Source organism: Melanerpes formicivorus, unplaced genomic scaffold, assembly GCF_026170545.1.
Source record: "Melanerpes formicivorus ecotype bairdi unplaced genomic scaffold, bMelFor1.0.p_v2 SCAF_23, whole genome shotgun sequence".
In the NCBI taxonomy this organism is placed as follows: domain Eukaryota; kingdom Metazoa; phylum Chordata; class Aves; order Piciformes; family Picidae; genus Melanerpes; species Melanerpes formicivorus.
The window spans coordinates 6723781-6743095 of record NW_027142375.1 but is presented as its reverse complement, the minus strand read 5'-3'; the positions used below and the strand labels follow the sequence as shown (position 1 = coordinate 6743095).

The 19315-nt window shown below is 44.7% G+C and overlaps 2 protein-coding genes across 9 annotated transcripts in view; one reads left to right on the top strand and one right to left on the bottom strand.

Moving 5' to 3' along the window:
* PALS2 (protein associated with LIN7 2, MAGUK p55 family member) overlaps positions 1–11117 on the top strand; it is a 68593-nt gene extending 57476 nt beyond the window's left edge. For 4 of the 5 annotated variants that reach the window (XM_068152416.1, XM_068152419.1, XM_068152415.1 and 1 more), the window contains exons 10-12: positions 1357–1559; positions 1959–2087; positions 4237–11117. In XM_068152416.1, coding sequence (XP_068008517.1) covers positions 1357–1559; positions 1959–2087; positions 4237–4413 — 509 coding nt within the window. In that variant the 3' untranslated portion in view covers positions 4414–11117. The remainder of the gene's footprint in view (positions 1–1356; positions 1560–1958; positions 2088–4236) is intronic. The other variant, XM_068152418.1, reaches the window with a different exon arrangement.
* A 1537-nt stretch (positions 11118–12654) lies between these two features.
* GSDME (gasdermin E) overlaps positions 12655–19315 on the bottom strand; it is a 32135-nt gene continuing 25474 nt past the window's right edge. For all 4 annotated transcript variants that reach the window (XM_068152412.1, XM_068152411.1, XM_068152413.1 and 1 more), the window contains 4 exons: positions 16728–16855; positions 16423–16609; positions 14858–14931; positions 12655–14048 (listed from right to left, as the gene is read on the bottom strand). In XM_068152412.1, the coding sequence (XP_068008513.1) occupies positions 13818–14048; positions 14858–14931; positions 16423–16609; positions 16728–16855 (620 nt within the window). In that variant the 3' untranslated portion in view covers positions 12655–13817. The remainder of the gene's footprint in view (positions 14049–14857; positions 14932–16422; positions 16610–16727; positions 16856–19315) is intronic.

The following is a 19315-nucleotide window of genomic DNA, read 5'->3' as shown; positions in this document are numbered from 1 at the left end:
CAAAAGCATAAAGGTTAACTTTTTCAATCTGAGAGTCTGGTCATGCACATGCAGTACATGGTTTATTGTAAACAGAATCTCTGTACTTAGAGTGTAAAAAATACTCTCAGGTGGCCTCAGTTTCTTTGAGAAGAAAATTCTTCTGATTATTCATAAATGGATGTGTGAGGAGGGTTTTATATGTCTGTATTTTGTTCTTGTTGTTAAATGGCTGAAGCAGATTGATTTTTGCTGTGGGGAGAAGCATGTCCTTGGTGTCGAGTTCTAATCCAGCAATGGTGCTGTGGGGTGTTGTTTTTCAGTGTGGGTAGCTGAAGTGTTCAGTCATCTTCTGGCTGTGAGCTGTTCAAGCTCATTCTCCAAAATGCATTTCCATGTGTTATGATGATTTATTTTTTTTGGCTGGTATTGTATTAACCATTATAATTTTCATCTTTCTGTAGAGTCTTGGCTAAAACTTGATGGTCTAGTAATATGTTTATTGCTAACAGTTTCAGAAGATCATTTCTCCTGGGATTTGAGTTTTCTGTAATCATGAAGTTGATAGAAATTACTGGGACAGGTACAATGCTTCTCACTTGCATCACCAAGTTGCACCAAGTGATGATATTGCACCAAGTGATGATCCAAGTATTGCCAAAGGGATCCATTCACACTGTTATGTTTAATGTATTCTAGAGTTCAAATCTAATGAAATGCAAGTAGTGGGCAGGCAAAGTGGGTAATAATCTGATGTTTTATTTTCAACTTCTTAAATAATGTCTGTACAGCACAGTGTAGCAATACCCAAGATAGCTGATGATCTTTTACTTAAATATTGGCTTTAATCTCCCTGCAGTGAATTTAAGTTCCTTTACATGGTAAATTGGCCTGGAAAGCAGCATTAGCTGCACTAAGACTCTGCTATGGAAGCTGGGTTTCTGATATTGGAGCTCGTTTCATAGCTGGCTCGGGAGATTCTACCCTGAATAAAAGGGCAAATACAGTGAGCAACGTGTATGCTAAGGTTTGGGGGGCATGGTGGGGCAGATTTTGTGGTCTGCTCTGATTTTTACTAAGTGAATAATGAAAAAGATGCCATGAATGACTGTTGTATATGGTGTGAAGAAGTCATAAATAAAGGAAGCAAGCAAATGGGTGGGTGAACAACACAGAGGAAAGACTAGAAATAAAGGGAACAGGAGCAGCGCTGCTCAGTTTGGAAACTCACACTCGAATAACTAATCAGCATAGGGAACAATTAAATTGTATATTCATGTGTACTATTCTCTCCCTAACTTAATGGAGAGTCCAGCCTCGTATTTGTATTCCAGATCTAAAACATTCAACTTATATTGCACCTTTTTTTTTGTCCAGTTACCTCACGAAAGCCAAGGGATGATGAGAAGGATGGGCAGGCGTACCGGTTCGTGTCACGAGCAGAAATGGAGATGGATATTAAAGCTGGCAGATATTTAGAGCATGGAGAATATGAAGGCAATCTTTATGGCACCAAAATTGATTCCATCCTTGAAGTTGTTCAGACAGGAAGGACCTGCATCTTGGATGTGAATCCACAGGTATATGGCATTTAGAGTATTTCACTGCAAGTGTAGGGGTATGATGCTGAGCAAGTACTGCCCTTACGCTGGACTGCTTTTTACCCAGTTCAAACGTCGCAGTATCAGCTGGATTGCATTTAGCTGGAATGAGTTGGAAAGAGGGGAAAAAACCAACTTAGATGCTGCATGGAAGAGGAGACTTACAGAGTAATAAATAATCTTTTTAGCCAAGGAAGGAGTGATGTTGAGCATTTCAAAAAGGCACTGTAGAAGTTCCTAAAATAGAAATAAGAATCTTTGCTTACCATGTTCCTGCCCATTATAACAGACTAGTTTTGCTGTGCCCCTTTAGTAACAGGGACAGACCGTGAGTCATTCTCAAACTTGGTTTTTTCCTTTCTTTTCCCTTGCTTCTAGGCCTTGAAAATACTGAGGACTTCAGAATTCATGCCCTACGTAGTATTTATTGCTGCTCCAGAGCTGGAGACTTTGCGTGCTATGCACAAGGCTGTGGTGGATGCTGGAATCACGACCAAACTTCTCACTGTAAGCAGATCATTGCATACTTAGTTTGCTTTGAGCACATAATCAACAAGGTTGGAAAAGACCTCAGAGATCATCAAGTCCAACCTTTCACCCAACACCTCCTGACTAACTAAACCATGGCTTGTTTGTCTGATGATATAAATGTGCTTTAGAATTATAGAATCAATGAGGTTGGAAAAGACCTCAGAGATCATCAAGTCCAACCTATCACCCAACACCTCACACACACAGAATCACACAGAATCACCAAGGTTGGAAGAGACCTCAAAGATCAAGTCCAACCTGTCACCACAGACCTCAAGACTAAACCATGGCACCAAGTGCCACATCCAGTCCCCTCTTGAACACCTCCAGGGATGGTGACTCCACCACCTCCCTGGGCAGCACATTCCAATGCCTAACAACTCTCTCCGTGAAGAACTTTCTCCTCATGACTAACTAGACCATGGCTTGTTTGTCTGATGATATAAATGTGCTTTACATATGGAATCCAAAATTCTTAGGAAAAATACTGCAGCCTGCATTAAAAAACCAACCAACCAACAGCAGAGTGAAACTAGGCCTTGTTTCCACTGCTGCAGCAGCACCTGCTGCGCTGAGGCTGGCTTGGAGCTGCCAGAGTAAGAAGTGATGAATAGATTTTCTTCTCCTTTAAGCTCCTTGCATTTGTCATGTGAAGTGGCACATTTTATGCATTAGATCTTCTCTCCTTTTCTGAGAGGCAGTGTGTAGCAGAGGGGAATGAGAGACTCTGCCTCCAGCACAGCAGATTGTAACCATGCAGTATGGGCAGGAGCCATGCCCGTAGCCATGTGTTGATAGAAAGACAGATAGTGTAATAGGCAAAGCAAAATGCCCATACCCATGGGTATAAAGAGTTTGTTCTCCCATTTCATATTCTTATATTTCCTGAACAAATCATTGTATTCTGCCTGTTAGTGATCTGTTATTTCTAGCATCCAAAGCCATTGCATTGCAAAAATGCTGGCTCCCGTGGTGACACATTTGCCAGTTTCCTGCAGTACCTGTGAAGGAAAGGCTATTCACAAACTTACCTTTTCATTTTGACTATTTGCATTTACAGCTGTACCAGGACTTGAAAATATTAAAATACATATTGTCAGGGGGACAGATCTCATAACTGCTTACACAAGAATTGCTTTAGTTGAAAAGCAGAGGGGAATTTCCTGAGAATGTAGGATAAAGGAAATATACACAAAATGCTGAGTGGCAGCACTCCAACCCCACCACACATAGAAATATAAATTTCCTGCAGCTCATGTCAGCACTGAAGTCACACAGCAGTAGTTTACAAATGAGGAGCTGATGTCAGGTGAGCAGAGCTGAGATGTACCCTCTAGAAGCAATTAAGTATTCTAGAGCTGTAGTCTACTAGAAATGTCTTTTGTTACTAATGCTAATTTAAATTCTTGGAGCTTTCATGCTTTCTGTGGAAATAAAGAAGGGCACAAACATATTTAAGTAAGAGATTGATTCAAGCGTTCCTGAAGCATCAGTCCGATTCCCCTTGGGTGGTCAGGTGCATGTACGAAGTGGTTAACTGCCCGCTGCCTGTACCAGCACAGGATCACCTGCTGCTGTTGACTGCCTTAGAAACTGCAAGGTCTGCAGACATTTGATTGCCAGATTTAACAGCATTGGCACAGAACTTTCTTCAGCTCTTCCAGTGCATTGCAGCTTGTATAGAATAGAATAGAATAGAAAGAATAGAAATAATAGAATAGAAATAATAGAATAGAATAGAAAGAATAGAAAGAATAGAATAGACTAGAAAGAATAGAATAGAAAGAATAGACTAGAAATAATAGAATAGAATATATAGAATAGAATATATAGAATAGAATTAACATAATAGAATAGAATAGAATTAACAGAATAGAATAGAATTAACAGAATAGAATAGAATAGAATAGACCAGGTTGGAAGAGACCTTCAAGATCGTCGCGTCCAACCCATCAACCAGCTTGCGAAGTTCTGTGCAGATCTACTATAAATGAGAGCCTGTTATTTTGTATTCAGTACGTAGTTTTAAGTAGCCAGCTGCAGTGTGTGGTGGGGAGATCCCTCTGCATTTGTAAGGGCTGCCCAAGGGCTGTGCTCTTAGTAACCTTTAAACTCCCTTCACCAGGACACCGATTTGAAAAAAACAGTGGACGAGAGCGCGCGGATCCAGCGAGCCTACAACCACTACTTTGACCTGACCATCGTCAATGACAACCTCGACAAAGCCTTCGAGAAGCTACAGACTGCCATCGAGAGACTGAGGCTGGAGCCCCAGTGGGTCCCCATCAGCTGGGTCTATTGAGATCTGCGAAGAGGAGCTGGAGTCGACCGTGGCCAAGGCGTTAAAGGTGACGTTGCAGAGGCGGCGCCGGCAACCCCCAGCACCTGCGCATTTTTACTCTCTGTATATTCAAAGTACACTGCTCTGAATTTTTATAAAACTGTTGGAGGGGAAAGTGTACTTAAATATGTAATTTATTTTAATTTTTCTAACTTTTTACAGATAACCTTTCTACTCACATCCCATGGAGGAAATGCGTTTAAGCATTTTTTGTACGGTTTGGTTTCGGTACCTTTGCCTTTCGTTCATCCGGGAAACTTTCCGTCATTCACTTCCACGTTTGCATCTCGGTCTTACATTTTTCACTGTGATTATGACAAAACTTGAAACAATTCTTTTGTAAAAGTTGTCAACATCAGTGTTTAACTGGGCAGAAGTCTACAGCTCTTCTTAGGAAAGAACACTTGATTCCTTCGGGGTTTTTTCCCCCTTCCTTAAAAACCCAACAGAATCTCACGGGAGCAGAATTTGCAATGTTAAAAGCAACAACCAACACAGCTCCATTGCTCCAGCTTCTTGCAGCTTAATGTCTCACAAATTCTTGATGTCTCTCGATTCAGGCAGCTGTTGTGTAGGTTCCTTTAGACGTGTCTCTTAAAATACCCTGAAGCAATACCTTGCAAGGTGTGGATGAGGCTGTTCCGGGGAGCCAGCCTGTTAGCCCAGTGTGGTTCAAGTACTGGCAATTAGAATGCTTGTATGCAAGGTCACTCAGTGCAACTCGAGTAACGGTGAAGTAGCCCAAGAGAGAACCTGCTAACCTGGAGCCTTGTAGAGTGACAGCTAATGTTTAGGACTATTTATTCACACTTGTGAAAATACATTGATTGAAAAAAAAACCCCAAACCCCATTCTTTTCTTAGGACATGGCTGTTTGTACAGTGATCTGTGGCTTCATCTCCTGTGATTTCTGGCTGGGCTCTGTATTATCTTTTTGAATATTTGTGTGTGATCAACTGCTGTATTTTTCTGAGTGTGATGTAATGGAATCTCTGTGCTTTTTGTTACATTGTTTTCACAGTTTCCCTTAGCTGGCTTGTGAATTGGAGGCTTACTGCTACAAAGCAATGTCCCTTAGACCTTTTGGTTTTACAACATGCTTCCTTTTGTGCAGTGGCAGTTCTCCCTTAGTAGGCTCACCGACACAATTCCTGTTAGGTTCAGGTTCATCCATCAGAACTTAGGCTGCTGTACATTTCTGCTTCACAAGAACAAAACTGTAGTACAGCTTGTTGCTGAGAGCAGCTCTTTAGTGATCGTATTTGATATTATAATGTCAGCTGCTGTATATAGTAACATTCACCATCTCTTACCAGCTTAGGTGTCTAAGCTGGACTCATCGATCTGTTTGATTTCTCCTCCATCTGGTGACAGGCACCTAGCTTCTGAATTCTCTTTCAACACCAAAGTGTGACACAGAATGCTATCAAAAGGCAAATTCCTCAGAACTACTTCTGAAGGAAGAGAGGCTTACACACTGTAAAGCAGTATTGCTTCCTGGGGCTCTTTAAGACTTTCGTGTGCAGGATAGGAAAAGTGTAAGCCTCAAAACACCTGTGTGCTACAGATGACTTTTACAAAGCCTATAAAGTTGGTGGTTGTTGGGGAGAAGGAGCAGGAGGGGCTGGAGATCCCAATGCATGCAGAAAATGTTGGTCAGACCTGTGTATAGCACAGGTAAGCACTGTGGCTCTCAACACTGAGATTTCAGTCCTGTCGAGGGAATCTGAGCATCTGTAAGGAACATTTGTATCACCACTTGGTTTTATTGCTGTAATTTTCTGGTTTTGTTGAAGTTTGGCAGAGCTTTTAGAAGTGGCACCAGCATGAAACTTTTATTTTCCTTTCCCAGGAGACATGCTCTGTGATCCCATTGCTCAGAGGCTGCTTTGAGAAATGGATCGAGGCTTGCATGTAGCAGCAATGACGGCAGGGCCACTGCCTGTGTTAAGGACTGGAGGTTGGCACTGTATGCTGAACGTGACTGAGCTGTGTGTGCACTGTGTAACAGGAGACCTACATGTGCTGTAAATAAGATGTGCTCTCTGGACAGATATGATGATGCCTTTTCATTATGAGTTAGAAGACATTCTACTTGTGATGCCAAAAGTGGGCTGAGCTCACTCTTCCCTACAGAATGGAACGAGAAGGTTCTTCACTTTCCCTACCATAGTACTTTCTACTGAGCATACCACTTTCATCTTGTTTTTCTACAAGTTTACTTAACCAAATGAAACAAGGGCATGGAGGGTTAGTCACTGAAACCTCTCTGCTCTTCCTGTTTCCATCCCAGGGAGAATACTGTCAAAAGTGCCTCCCTGGTTAGTTCGCAGTCCCCAAATAGCCATGTGCTCGCTAAAGCCCTAAAGCTTTAACTTTTGCTACACATTCAGGTAGTGCTTTTATGTCAAGCAGCTAGCACAGTGGAGCCTAGTGGCTGACCATTTGGTGGTGTAGATGTAGGTGCTAAGGAGAAGTAAAATTTTGAAGCAATAAGAGAAGATGGCTTACTTGGGTTGTGCACAAAGATTGTATCGAAGTGTCCACAGGGTTTAATTGGATGTCCACATGCAGGTTGTAAGGGGGAAGAAAATAACCCCACACTCCTTTAATCTATTTGTTGAGTCTGGAAAACAGAGTTTGGATGGGCAGGTATGGAATGTTGGTGGGGGGGAGGGGAGCAGGGAGAAGGATTAACTTGGTTTTGTGCTGCTGGGGTTTGTTTTGGGTTTCTTTTTAGCAAAATCAGATTTTGATCAGTTACTCTGTGCAGTCTGTCACTGTCAGGTAGGATGACCAGAATGGGAGTGACAGTTGGTTACTTCTTTTGAAAAGAGCATTCCTGGAGGTTCTTGGAGTGCTGGTGCCATGGCAGTTGTCTACACAGCCACGAGCATCTCTGTTCCTTAGGGTGTGCTGGATCAGCTGAGCCCTCTGTGTTGAGCAATAAGCGGAGGAAGACACCAGGCAAGGCCAGTTCTGAGCAACCTAATTTCATGAGCAGCTGCTTGGAGTATTTTGGGAGGAGTGAAAAAACAACTGGGATTTCATGTCTCTCATTCTGCACTAAACATTCATTCCCAGACAGGAGAACTTTTTACACTGACTGTTAAATGATAACAATAGGTCTGTCTGAGCGAGGTGAAGATGCTGCTAAATGTTTCAGATATGTGTGGTATGTATCACAAGATAAATATTTAAGTAGATTAGAAGAGTAAATTATCAACTAGTTGTCTGTGTATATGTATGTATGTGGATGGTAAACCAGAAATGCTCATGTCTGCTGTCACATTGCTAAGCTACCATGACTCTTAATCCAGAAATGTACCTGCATGTGAGGCTTTAGAAACTGGTACACTTCTCTACCTGGTTTATTGTGTTTACTAATGTATATTTTTCTAAGTACACAGATATTTCAATTGCAAAATTCTATATTTATCTGTAATTTCTATCTGTTTTGGACAGTGCATGAGGTGCTGTAAAATTCTGTACATATAGAGACTTATAGGAGAAACACTGTAGTTGCCCTGCAGATGAAAAGTTATACATAAAAGGACAGCCAGTATGCCAAGACCCCTAAGTTATTTCCTTAAATGCAGCAAAAATTCTCCCAGGAGTGCACCAATCTTACCTTTAATGTAAATACTTTGGTGCATGTGTACCCAAGGGATGACCTTGCTCTTGCTAACCAGTAGACGAGCAGGACTGCTCTAGGTTCTACATCACACAACACGATGCAGTCAATTAAAGGTTAGGGGGATATTCGTAGTGGCATATGCCATCCTGCATGGGCTCATGAAGGTCCCTCCAAGTGTTCTGTAGATATAAAATGAAGGTAAAACTGGAGGAGAATCAGCCAGCCATGGGCATGGGAATTGAATTTCTAAGTAGTGCAGTGTCCTGGAGTTGTGCTGTGCTCTCGGATCAGTGCAGCTTTGTGGAGCAGGATGGCAGAGCAGCTCATTGCTTTTGAAGTTCTGTTTATATGAACTGTCACATCTGGGATAGGCTCAGAATGTGACACTTCTTTCCCAATCCTCTGTAAAATTCTCATTGCATCTTCTAAAACTGTACTTAACTGAGTTGATGGACAAATTGCCTGCAGCTCAGTCTTCACTGAGCGATCTGGGTTTGATTTGGTTTTGAAGAGGTTGATTCAGGTAAGAAATAGGAAACTTTTTTCTTTGCAATACAAACAGTTCCTGGTTAGGTGCCCTTTGGAGCCAAGCTTGCCTCTCTGCTATGCTTAAGGACCAGTGGAGAATGATCCAGTAGAGCACCACCCCAGGAATCAGGAGCTGTAGGTTACTGCCTGTCTTTACACATGAGCTGTTCTGAACAAACTCAAACCCCATCCAGGCTTCCTCTGTCCTGCTGCTTCATTCAGACTGAGCTTTGAGGCAGATGCTGTTTCTCCATACATCTATAGTGCCTACTGCAGTAGACTGATACTTCATCACTCATTGTGCCTGTAGGTACAGCTTTAAGACAAACCACAGGTAGAGGTCTGTCCTATCTCATACATAGAGACTGGTTGCTTCATGCCTCTCCCAAGTTCTGAGGAGTTCAAGTACCACCTTGTTGTTGCCAAACTTCACAACAGTACTTTTGCAAAAGAAGTGGGAACTATTTGGTGATGTCTAGGCAGTGGTTATTGGATGCCAGGACTTGTAGCCTGCTAGGCCTCGCCTTAAACACCCCTTCAGCTGCCACTCCCTACACAAAACCTCTTCTGGCCCACAGAGGGGTTTCTGCAGGTGAAGGTACTTACCTTTGCTTTCCCTGGTGGACTGACATTGCTGAAGGCGGTGAAGTCCTGGCCCAATTGTTTGTGGCTTTTTATCACCTTCCTTGTTTTGGCCTACCCTTCTTGGTTTTCAGGTATTTAACAAGCTTACTGATGGGAACTGTCTGGGATTCTCAGCCGTGTCTTGTAGAGGCAAGAGTGGTCAATGTAAGCATTGGAATTTCAGTCTGGTGGAACTTACTGGGTTGAGTCCCATGACAGATACTACCAAAAGATTTAAAAACAACAAAGTGAAAACACTGGAAACCAACCCATTTTTAGAGGCAGCTCTGGCTTCCAGCCCTATTACAAGTGCACTCACCCACATCAATAAAACTGCAAGCAGTGCAGACAGCATCTGCTCCTTTACCTGAATTCTCCCTGCTGCAAGACCATTCCACGGACTGCCCCAAGGCAACCTGCTGGATCCTCAGCAGCAGAAACTCACCCCTAGGGGCCTACAAACAGGCTCCAGCGTGGGGAAGGCTGGTGAGCAGTTTCACCACGTAGAATTACTGGCTCTCAACAGGGTCTCAGCAATATTTATGTTTTATAGACTAACTTACACTTGAAATAAATGTGAATTTTGTTCTCCATATTTTTAATCCTTTCCCGTGCTAGCCGAGTTCCTTTTGCTGCTCAGGCAGTGACTGGATGTGGAATACTCAGTGACCAACCCCCCAAGGCTGACATAGCTAAGTAGTCCTGGAAACACTCTCCCTGCTGTCCTTTCCCTTTGGATGTCATTAGCTCTGTGCTAAGGCTTGTCCCTGCTCATTTGGCTGTCCTCATGGCTGAGCCAGGTATTGCTCCATAGGTAGCCAACACTTTTGTTTGGGTGGGTTGGATTGGTTGATGGGTTGGACATGATGATCTTGAAGGTCTCTTCCAACCTGGTTTGGTTTATGCTAAAATAAAGGTTTATTCTAAAGCACAGCAAAGCCTCTTTGGAGAACCCAAGTAACTTCTCCCTAACTGGAGCTCTTGCACCGTACAGAGTGTAGAGCAAAAGGAATGATGCCAATTTGTGCATTTCTGGGGGTGGCAGCAAAACTGTTGGCTGCCAAACCAAATTTGGTTTGACTGATTATTTTTGTTGGCTTAGGTCTTGTACACAATTCTGTATGGAGACAACTGTTGAAATGTAATTTTGCCCCTTGCAAAATGCTTGCTGAGCATTCCTTCCCCCCTGCCCCAGCTCTCTCAACAGATACTGCCTGTGTGTAACATTTGTGTACTGTGGTATGTAAGAAGGGGGACCACTTCCTTTGGTTTGAGAAGGCAAAGTTTGCTGCTCTCCCACCCCAGACTGGGCTAAGAACTGTAAAACCTTGGTTACATGTTTGGATCTAATGTGTGTTAGAAGTCTGTCACTGTGTATTTCCTTACCTTGCTGCTTCTCACAACTGTTCTTTGCCTCTTGGAAGCTCTTGTGCTTTGGTTTTGTTGTTGTTTTGGTTTTTTTCTTTCCTTCTCTCATGTATTAAATCAAACTGGATTTGACCTTTGTACAACTTTTAAAACTGCTCTCCTGTAAGAGGATATTCTTCCTCTAGCCCTGAAAATATCTTACCTGTTACCTACACTTTCTAATGTAAACCTGGAGATGATTTAGTACCTAATGGTTGTTTGGATACCAATACTCTAGAGCAGGCCTAGGAGGTGGGACTCCATAGCATCCTGACTTCATCCTGGTAGAGTCAGCTAACCCATAGGACATTTTTAAATGGTGACTTGTTTTCTAGCCCCCTCCCCTCCCCCCCTTGTCTTTTTCACAGCTAATATTTTCACAGTAAATGCAGCCAAACATGAAAATGTTAATGTACAAATTGTGAAATTCTGTTAATTCCCAACAAAATATTTTTGTATATAATAAAGATTTAATATTGAAAAAAATATGTAATGAACTGTTTCTGATGGTTTTGGGGGTGGGTTTTGGGGGGCATAATCTAGCTGTCCAGAAGCAATCTGTGCCTTTTGTCTTTACCCAAGTCCCTTCTTCCTGAGAAATATTCATGCAGGGCATGAAATCAAACCTCTCATGAGACAAGCTCCACCCTTCTCTGAAGGACCTTCAGCTGTCCTAACCACCTCCATTTGCTAGGGAGGACACCATCAAACCTTGAGAAAGCCTTTTCTGTGCGAGGCCAGCCTGTCACAGGAGATTGCTGCTTTAGCTGAGATGTTGTGGCTGCACATCCAGCTCCTCTGAAGTGGCTTCTGAATTACTTTGGATCAGTGCAGATCAGGCTAGGTCCCTGAAGAGGCTGTCCTCATTTGGCTTAGGGGAGGGCAGGACTGGAGTTAATGGAGAGAGGCAATGCTTCTGCTGTACCCCTGGATCTTCATATCCCCAGTTGCAGCTATTTTTAATATCAGGATCCTTATGCACATTAAGAATATGGAAGAAGGAACTGGAGAGAAAATTATGAACGTATAATCCACCCTAATGTTTGGTTTTTTCCTCACTTAGTTCTCAACAGGCCACCCTGGGTGACCTGCTGCTCTAGAGACACTTCCATGGTCACAGAAATGCTGCCAAATAGAGGAAGGATGGGAAACCCCTTCACAGCACATAAAAGGACCAGGCCAAGACTGGAGTGCAGCCAATGACTTCTCCAGACAGACTGATCAATCCTCAAAGTATAGCAGCAGATGAGGCCAGGAGCCAAGAGACTTAAGCAATCTTCATGACTAGCAGGAAGTCTGGAGTCGCTGGGGCACGCTACTGTGTGCCCAAGTATCTCCCATGTTGTGTGTGCCCAAGGCTGCCCTAACAACCCTTCCTTTCTGGGTGTCTACTCCCACCTCAGGCACAAGGCCTGAGTGCTAGGCCTGCACAGCAGGTTGGTATCACACAGAAACCGCTCAGTGGTGGTGGCTTCACACAGCACTTCCCTGAGCTCCCCTGTCTCAAGGTTACAAGCAGCAGGGCTCTGAGGCAGTACAGTTCCTCCATCCTCCTGAGCTGTGGTTGCTGCCAGTGATGAAGCTGCTAGGGCTGCCCAGCATCACAAACACTGCCAGCCCCACAGCTGCCCTCCTCACCTTGGCTTCTCCTCAGCCTGATTCTGTTCAGTGGCTTTAGCTGAAGCAAGAGCCTAGTCTACACCTAAAAGCAAAACAGCAGGAAACAAACAAAACCTCTTCTTTTTTTAGTGATGTCTCTATAAAACATTTAGCACTTGGGTGGTGTTTTTTTTTCCCTCTCCTTAACCAAATCTCCTCTCCTAGACACAAGACACACTTGGAAAGCAGCTATGCAATAAAGTGCACAGAAGGCTTGCCCCAAAACTGTGAGCACATGGAGAGTGGCACTGCATGGATGCCCACATGCCCACTTGGCACCTGTGTACCATCTTTCAAGGTCAAGAGCATGACTGGAATCCCCCAAAGAACAATGGCAATTACACACATGAGGTTAGAAGTTGTTCTATTGTTTTGACATAATGTGTAATAGAAAGATTGATAAGTTAGTTAGATACAGAAGCAGCTTTAGACTTTCCCATTTACATCTCCCCAGAGGCAAAAGAAAACTTTCCCATGCACAAACACCGCCCCCACAAGCAGAGCAATGTGCTTCCATCCTCCTAAAGGGCATTTCCATGTACACCAGTGCAAGGTTCAGGCAAAACCATCAGCTTCATTAACAGAAGAGGCACAGAAAGGCCAACAGCTCCGTGTGCAAGGCTGTCCTGCACTCTCAGGGTATGGAAAGCCACCATGGTGCTTTACTGCCACGTCCATTTGCTCAGGGAAGGCTTAACTGACATGACCTCTTGTGCTCAAGACCAAGTGGAAATAGAGCACAAAACTGAACCCAGGACTCCTACCCACCATCTGCATGCCAAAATCACCACCATACCTGAAGAGAAAGCTCCTAATGCAATTTAAACAGCTGAGGCTTGCTACGGTGAGCAAACGCTTACTAGAAATCAGCAACGCTCCAGAGAGGAAGAAATCCCTAAGGTGGTCTTAGCCTTTGAAAAAGAGGGATCTATATTCCTTGCAGTGAGGGGTTCATATCTCTAAAGCTTAATAAATGAAAGCCTAATCAAGTACCTCTTTGGAGTCCTCTATTGCACTTGCTCCAGAGTGAAGACGTTTTGCACATCAAGTCTTTCAAGAGCAGAACATTTACTGTGCTGCAGAATCCTGGGTTTCCACTGCCTGCTTGTTTGCTTCCTTACAAAAAGCAGTTTGTACTCTGCAGCTCTCTCCCACGCATATTAATGCAAGCAATCAGGCTTCTGCTGCCCTGCAGATCTGACAACTACCAGAATAGCTATGTTCAATTTCTGTTCCAGACTTGTCTTTTTAATTCCTCCCCTTCATCCCGTATTTATGTATTTTCTACTGCAGACATAGCTCAGTGGCACTGCAGAACAGCAGCACACCTGATGGCAGTTCCAAGTGCTCACCCCAGGTATGCCAAGTCCACCCTGACCTCCACAGCCCCTGGCTGGGCTGCTGCAAGTCTGAGTGGCTCTACTGCGACCTCAAAACACACCGACACTACACTGCTGAGCTACAGAAGAAAGAACAGTCTAGAGCAAGAGCTGGATGCTCTGCAAGGCTCCTATACACTTCCACCTAAAGCATAAAACCCATACAATGCAACATAAAGAACAAGAGGGATGAATCTAGGTTCTTTCATAGTTACAGCTTTTACAGAAGACTCTGTCATTTCCAAATTAATGTTTGATGAAGCAAACAGTCTCTGCACGACAGCAAATCTTCCTCTCTCGGTGAGAGCAGCCACAGGAGGACTGCTCAGTGCCACAGAGCCATCGGCTGAAGTGATGTTGGGCTGTGCGTGTGAGAGAGCAAAAGACAGAGGCATTACAAAGGTTTTCCAAGCAGTGCTGTTCCTGCCATCACACAGCTCAGGTGTTTTCTTACAGAAGCATCAGGGAGCTTACAAGGCAGTGGCAAAAGGACAAGGCTCCCTTTACTATTGGCCTTGACAAGTCTGACGTGCTTGTCCAGAACCAAAGATCTGTGGCACCCTTCCAGGAGAAACATCTCTCTTACTGTGCCCCTTCCCCCACTTCAAGTTTCCTCATGGCAAATCACACTGAGCTCTCACTCTTACTTTGAGCAAGCAGTAAAACTCCTCTCACCCCTATATATATATATACAAACTTTTACTATGGTTTTTTTTGTCTGTGAACTTAAAAACCTTTAAAACCAGCCCTGCCCCTTTCCTTCAGCAGCTACCATGAATGAGCTCAGAGTCCTGGATCTTCAGAATTGGCCCAAGCTCAAGCCCCACTGCTCCAAAAGCAAAATTTCTGTTTCCCTAGGGCAGGTGGTGACTGTTCCTGAGACTTTAGCTTGGGCTACTGACACTATCCACACACTAAAATTCACACGAGTTACAATCCTCTCTCCCTCGCAGCCCATGAAATCTCCCAGCTACAGGAAGGTTTCAGAGCTGGGTGTACCCACCTCCAGCAAATCACCTCCATGGGCTGCTACTGGCAGGCTCTGCCCTTGCCTAAGCCAAGCTCACAGCTGAAGTTCACGCTGGAGCTTGTGTGTGAAAGGCGAGAGGGCAGAGCAGAGCCCCTGCTGCTGCCGGGGCCCACACGCTGCAGTCACATTCTGATTACTCACCAAACAACACAATGCCGGAACGACTTGAAGATCACAGCAGGCTCGCAGCAGGACAAGAGTGTAATCAGACAGCTCTGCGAAGGAAACATGAGAAGGGAAAGGCTGTTCCCAGTGAATGCTGCACAAGGCTGGCTGCTGGAAATGGGACTTTCCTAACAGTGAGCTCTGTACAGGGTGCTCCTGCTGAGCAAAGACAGGTGAGCTGCATTTCTGAGGCTCACCTGCGGGCACAGCACCTTGTGAAACGGATGCTGGAGACCAAAGATATTCAGTGCTGAGTACAACTGCAGCAGGAATTCTGCTGAACATATGGAGGAGCCTGATCCAGCCCTTTCCTGTCTGCTTCCCAGAGGATAGGCAATGGGTACAAGCCTCACACTGACTATCCCTGCCCTTGAAAAAAGGGCAGGTTGTAGGAAAGATTTCCTCCCCATCATTCTCCTCATCACCTCAATACTTCCCCAGTGTTTCACTCCAAGCCTGCAGGCTGGATGAATGATTTAGGCCTTGAATAAAACAAAAACCTCTGCTCTCAAAATATATATGAGATGCTGTCTCCAGCAACACCACAGTTTGAGAGGAATGACATAGATGAGGCTGCTTAGGAGCTGGGAGAAGGACTAAATGATCCCCGTGGTGCCCTTCAACTCTAACTCAAGGCTGTAATTCCTGATAGAAGCAACAAACAGAAACCAGCTTTTGCTTCTTGATCCAGCTACATTTACACCTGGACATTAGCAGCAGACATTATGGCCAGAGCCAGGAGATAATGTAACACACTTAATTAACTGTGACCTGCTGTTAATAGCATCTGACAAGTGGTACCACATCAGCAGGTTTCTGTTTTCTCTTTCTCTTCTATCCCTGTAAATGAGTTAAGATCTCCTACTGGGGTACTGTGCCTATATGCAGCCACTGCCATTTTGCTGCACAGTGCCACATCTAACCAATTCCACCCTGCATTTCCCTTCAGAATCTGTATGTGAGAGAGGAGAAAAAGATGCCAAGGACTCTGTCTAGGACTTTGCAGGTAGCTTCTGATTAATACTGTGGTGCCAAGTGGATTGTGATTATGGCATTTGTTTGACATTTGTGTTTAATCTCCTTTTTTCCAGCAGCCTCCAACTGCAGTGTCTCTATGTTAAATTAATCCTTGTTAAATATAGGTTTGCACTTCACCAATAAATGCTGCTACACTGAAGACAACACCTAATTGGTAATTTTCATCATTTAGGCAGGAAGGCCTCTAGCACACAGTGAGAACAGAAATTAGCTTGCCAAACTGGCAATGCCCACACTCAGCAGAAAGCAGCACTGAGCATTCTTGGGGGAATGTGTGTTTTACAAGCAAAATCCGTCAGGGAGGGAGGACTGGATTTAATTTGCAGCCAGGGATGCTAAGCATGGTATAGGAAACCCCTAAAAAGCAACAGAAGAAATGGCATTCAGGCAGCTCACCACCAACTGCTCAAAAAGAGCCATAAACACTTTGACACAGAGGGAGCTCCTCAAAGGAGGATGGAGGAAAAAAAAAGAGAGGGGTGTGCTGTTCATTCACAACATACCAGAGATAGCACTGATGAGGAGGTGAGCAGCTGAGAAGAGTTCTTCATCCTGAGGCTGATATTTTTGCAGCAACAGCTCACTCTGTAAGCTGCATCCTAAGAGCTGCAAGAAGTCAAGGAGGTCTCCTTGTTGTGCAGGCTGTAACTCTTTCAGCTCTGGCTGGCCTCCAGCGCGGATATCATCCAGCTGGAAGTGGAAGAATAAGCACAGCTTCTTGACAACAGTAAAGTGCAAGCAAAAGAGAAGGTTCTGTCTATCTGGAAATTACTTTTTTAAGAAGCAAGCAAAAGTTTCTTCATCTTACCACGTCCTCCAGGGCAGTTACCATTTCTTCGTGGAGCAGGAGTTCACAGAGGGTTTTATACAAAGCTCTCTGCCTGTCTTCCGGCAGCTTCACAAAGGGCTGGAACTGAGTCTTCAACCGTGACAAATCTTTCCCAAGCGAGCAGTAAAAGGCAAAATTAAGCATTACTGTGCTAATGCCAGTTAAAACAGATAACATTTGCTCTGTGCAGTTTGTAAGCTCATTCTTCACCACATCTTGACATCTTGATTTCCACCAGCACAAGTTATAATGCAAGGCTGCAACACAGCTGATTTTATTTCCCTAATGAGCCAATGAAGCATCAATGAAAATACTAAGAATGCAAGAAGTCAGAGTTTTAATCTTAACTGAACTAACCATTAAGTTTCTCACTTCAAAGTGCATCTCCAGAGAATGTTCATTTATAAGCCAGAATAAAGAGCTCTGCTCAGAACCTTACTCTCCTTAACCGGTGGATTAATACAAATGACCAAGTCAGTGGTGTGAGTCCACACACAGAATCAAAGGTTCCTGTTGTGATGCTGAATTGTTACTCTCCTCATATTTCACCAAAGAATTGCACCCCTTCACCTCTGACCCCAAAAGATTTATTACAAAGATATTTAGAATAAACCAAACCAGGTTGGAAGAAACCTTCAAGATCATCGTGTCCAACCCATCAACCAATCCAACCCACCCAAACAGCTAACCCATGGCACCAAGCACCCCATCAAGTCTCCTCCTGAACACCTTCAATGACGGTGACTCCACCACCTCCCCAGGCAGCCCATTCCAATGGGCAATCACTCTCTCTGTATAGAACTTCTTCCTAACATCCAACTTAAACCTCCCCTGGCACAGCCTGAGACTGTGTCCTCTTGTTCTGGTGCTGGCTGCCTGGGAGAAGACACCAACCTCTGCCTGTCTACAACCTCCCTTCAGGTAGTTGTAGAGAGCAGTAAGGTCACCCCTGAGTCTCCTCCAGGCTGAGCAATCCCAGCTCCCTCAGTCTCTCCTCATAGGGCTTGTGTTCCAAACCCCTCACCAACTTTGTTGCCCTTCTCTGGACACCTTCCAGCAAGTCAACCTCCTTCCTAAACTGAGGGGCCAAGAACTGGACACAGTACTCGAGGTGTGGCCTAACCAGTGCAGTATACAGGGGCAGAATGACCTCCCTGCTCCTGCTGGCCACACTGTTCCTGATGCAGGCCAGGATGCCATTGGCCCTCTTGGCTGCCTGGGCACACTGCAGGCTCATGTTCAGCCTACTATCAACCAGTACCCCCAGGTCCCTCTCTGCCTGGCTGCTCTCCAGCCACTCTGACCCCAGCCTGTAGCACTGCATGGGGTTGTTGTGGCCAATGTGCAGAACCCGGCACTTGGATGTGTTCAATCTCATGCCGTTGGACTCTGCCCATCTGTCCAGCCTGTCGAGGTCCCTCTGCAGAGCCTCTCTACCCTCCAGCAGATCAACTCCTGCCCCCAGCTTGGTGTCATCTGCAAATTTACTGATGATGGACTCAATGCCCTCATCCAGATCATCAATGAAGATGTTAAAGAGCACAGGGCCCAGCACTGATCCTTGGGACACACCACTGGTGCCTGGCTGCCAGCTGGCTGTGGCACCATTCACCACCACTCTCTGGGCTCGGCCCTCCAGCCAGTTCCTAACCCAGTGCAGTGTGCTCCCGTCCAAGCCATGGGCTGACAGCTTGGCCAGGAGTTTGCTATGGGGGACGGTGTCAAAGGCCTTGCTGAGGTCCAGGTAGACTACATCCACAGGCCTGCCCACATCCACCAGGTGGGTCACCTGATCATAGAAGGAGATCAGGTTGGTCAGGCAGGACCTGCTTTTCCTAAATCCATGCTGGCTGGGCCTGATCCCTTGGCCATCCTGTAAGTGCAATGCTGACTCCACTGCAACACATACAATGGAATCACAAGGGAGCTCGCTGCACTTCTTTCCCTACAATTGTACTATGACACTAGAACAAAATGATTATGACATCAAATTACCACTCTGCTAAAAGAAAATGAGCTTTCAAGTCCCCAGGGCCAGCTGGAAGGTTGGAATGTGCTTTGCCACAGTCCAAAAACATGGGCATGCAAGAGTTCTTAACCTTGTTTAGAAGACATTTCCCTTCATGTCACTCCAGTCAAGAAACACCTCTCTTAGGTCTGAAGATTACTTCATTGGAAAAGAAAACAAAAACACCCCAAAAAAAGCCCAGCCACAGGCAGATGTTTTTTGTACCCAGTGCAATGTATGACTGTCTACACAAATAGCAGAACAGGAAATCTGCTTTCAATTGCTGTAGTAGAAATCCTTTTTTTCATTTACCCCCCAAAAAAAGATAGTTCAGGTTAATTAAAAGCAACCTCTGAGCCTTTTAAGCAAGAAGGGCACACAGGTATGCCAAAGTAAAACCAAAACAGCACCATATCCTTCTGCCCAGGGATGCCTTCTCCCTGAGGGTGTTGAAGGCCAGACTGGATGAGGGCTTGAGCAGCTGAGTCTAGCTGAGATGTGTCCCTGCCCGTGGTGGGGAGGTTGGTGTAGATGATCCCTATGGTCCTTCCCAGGCTAA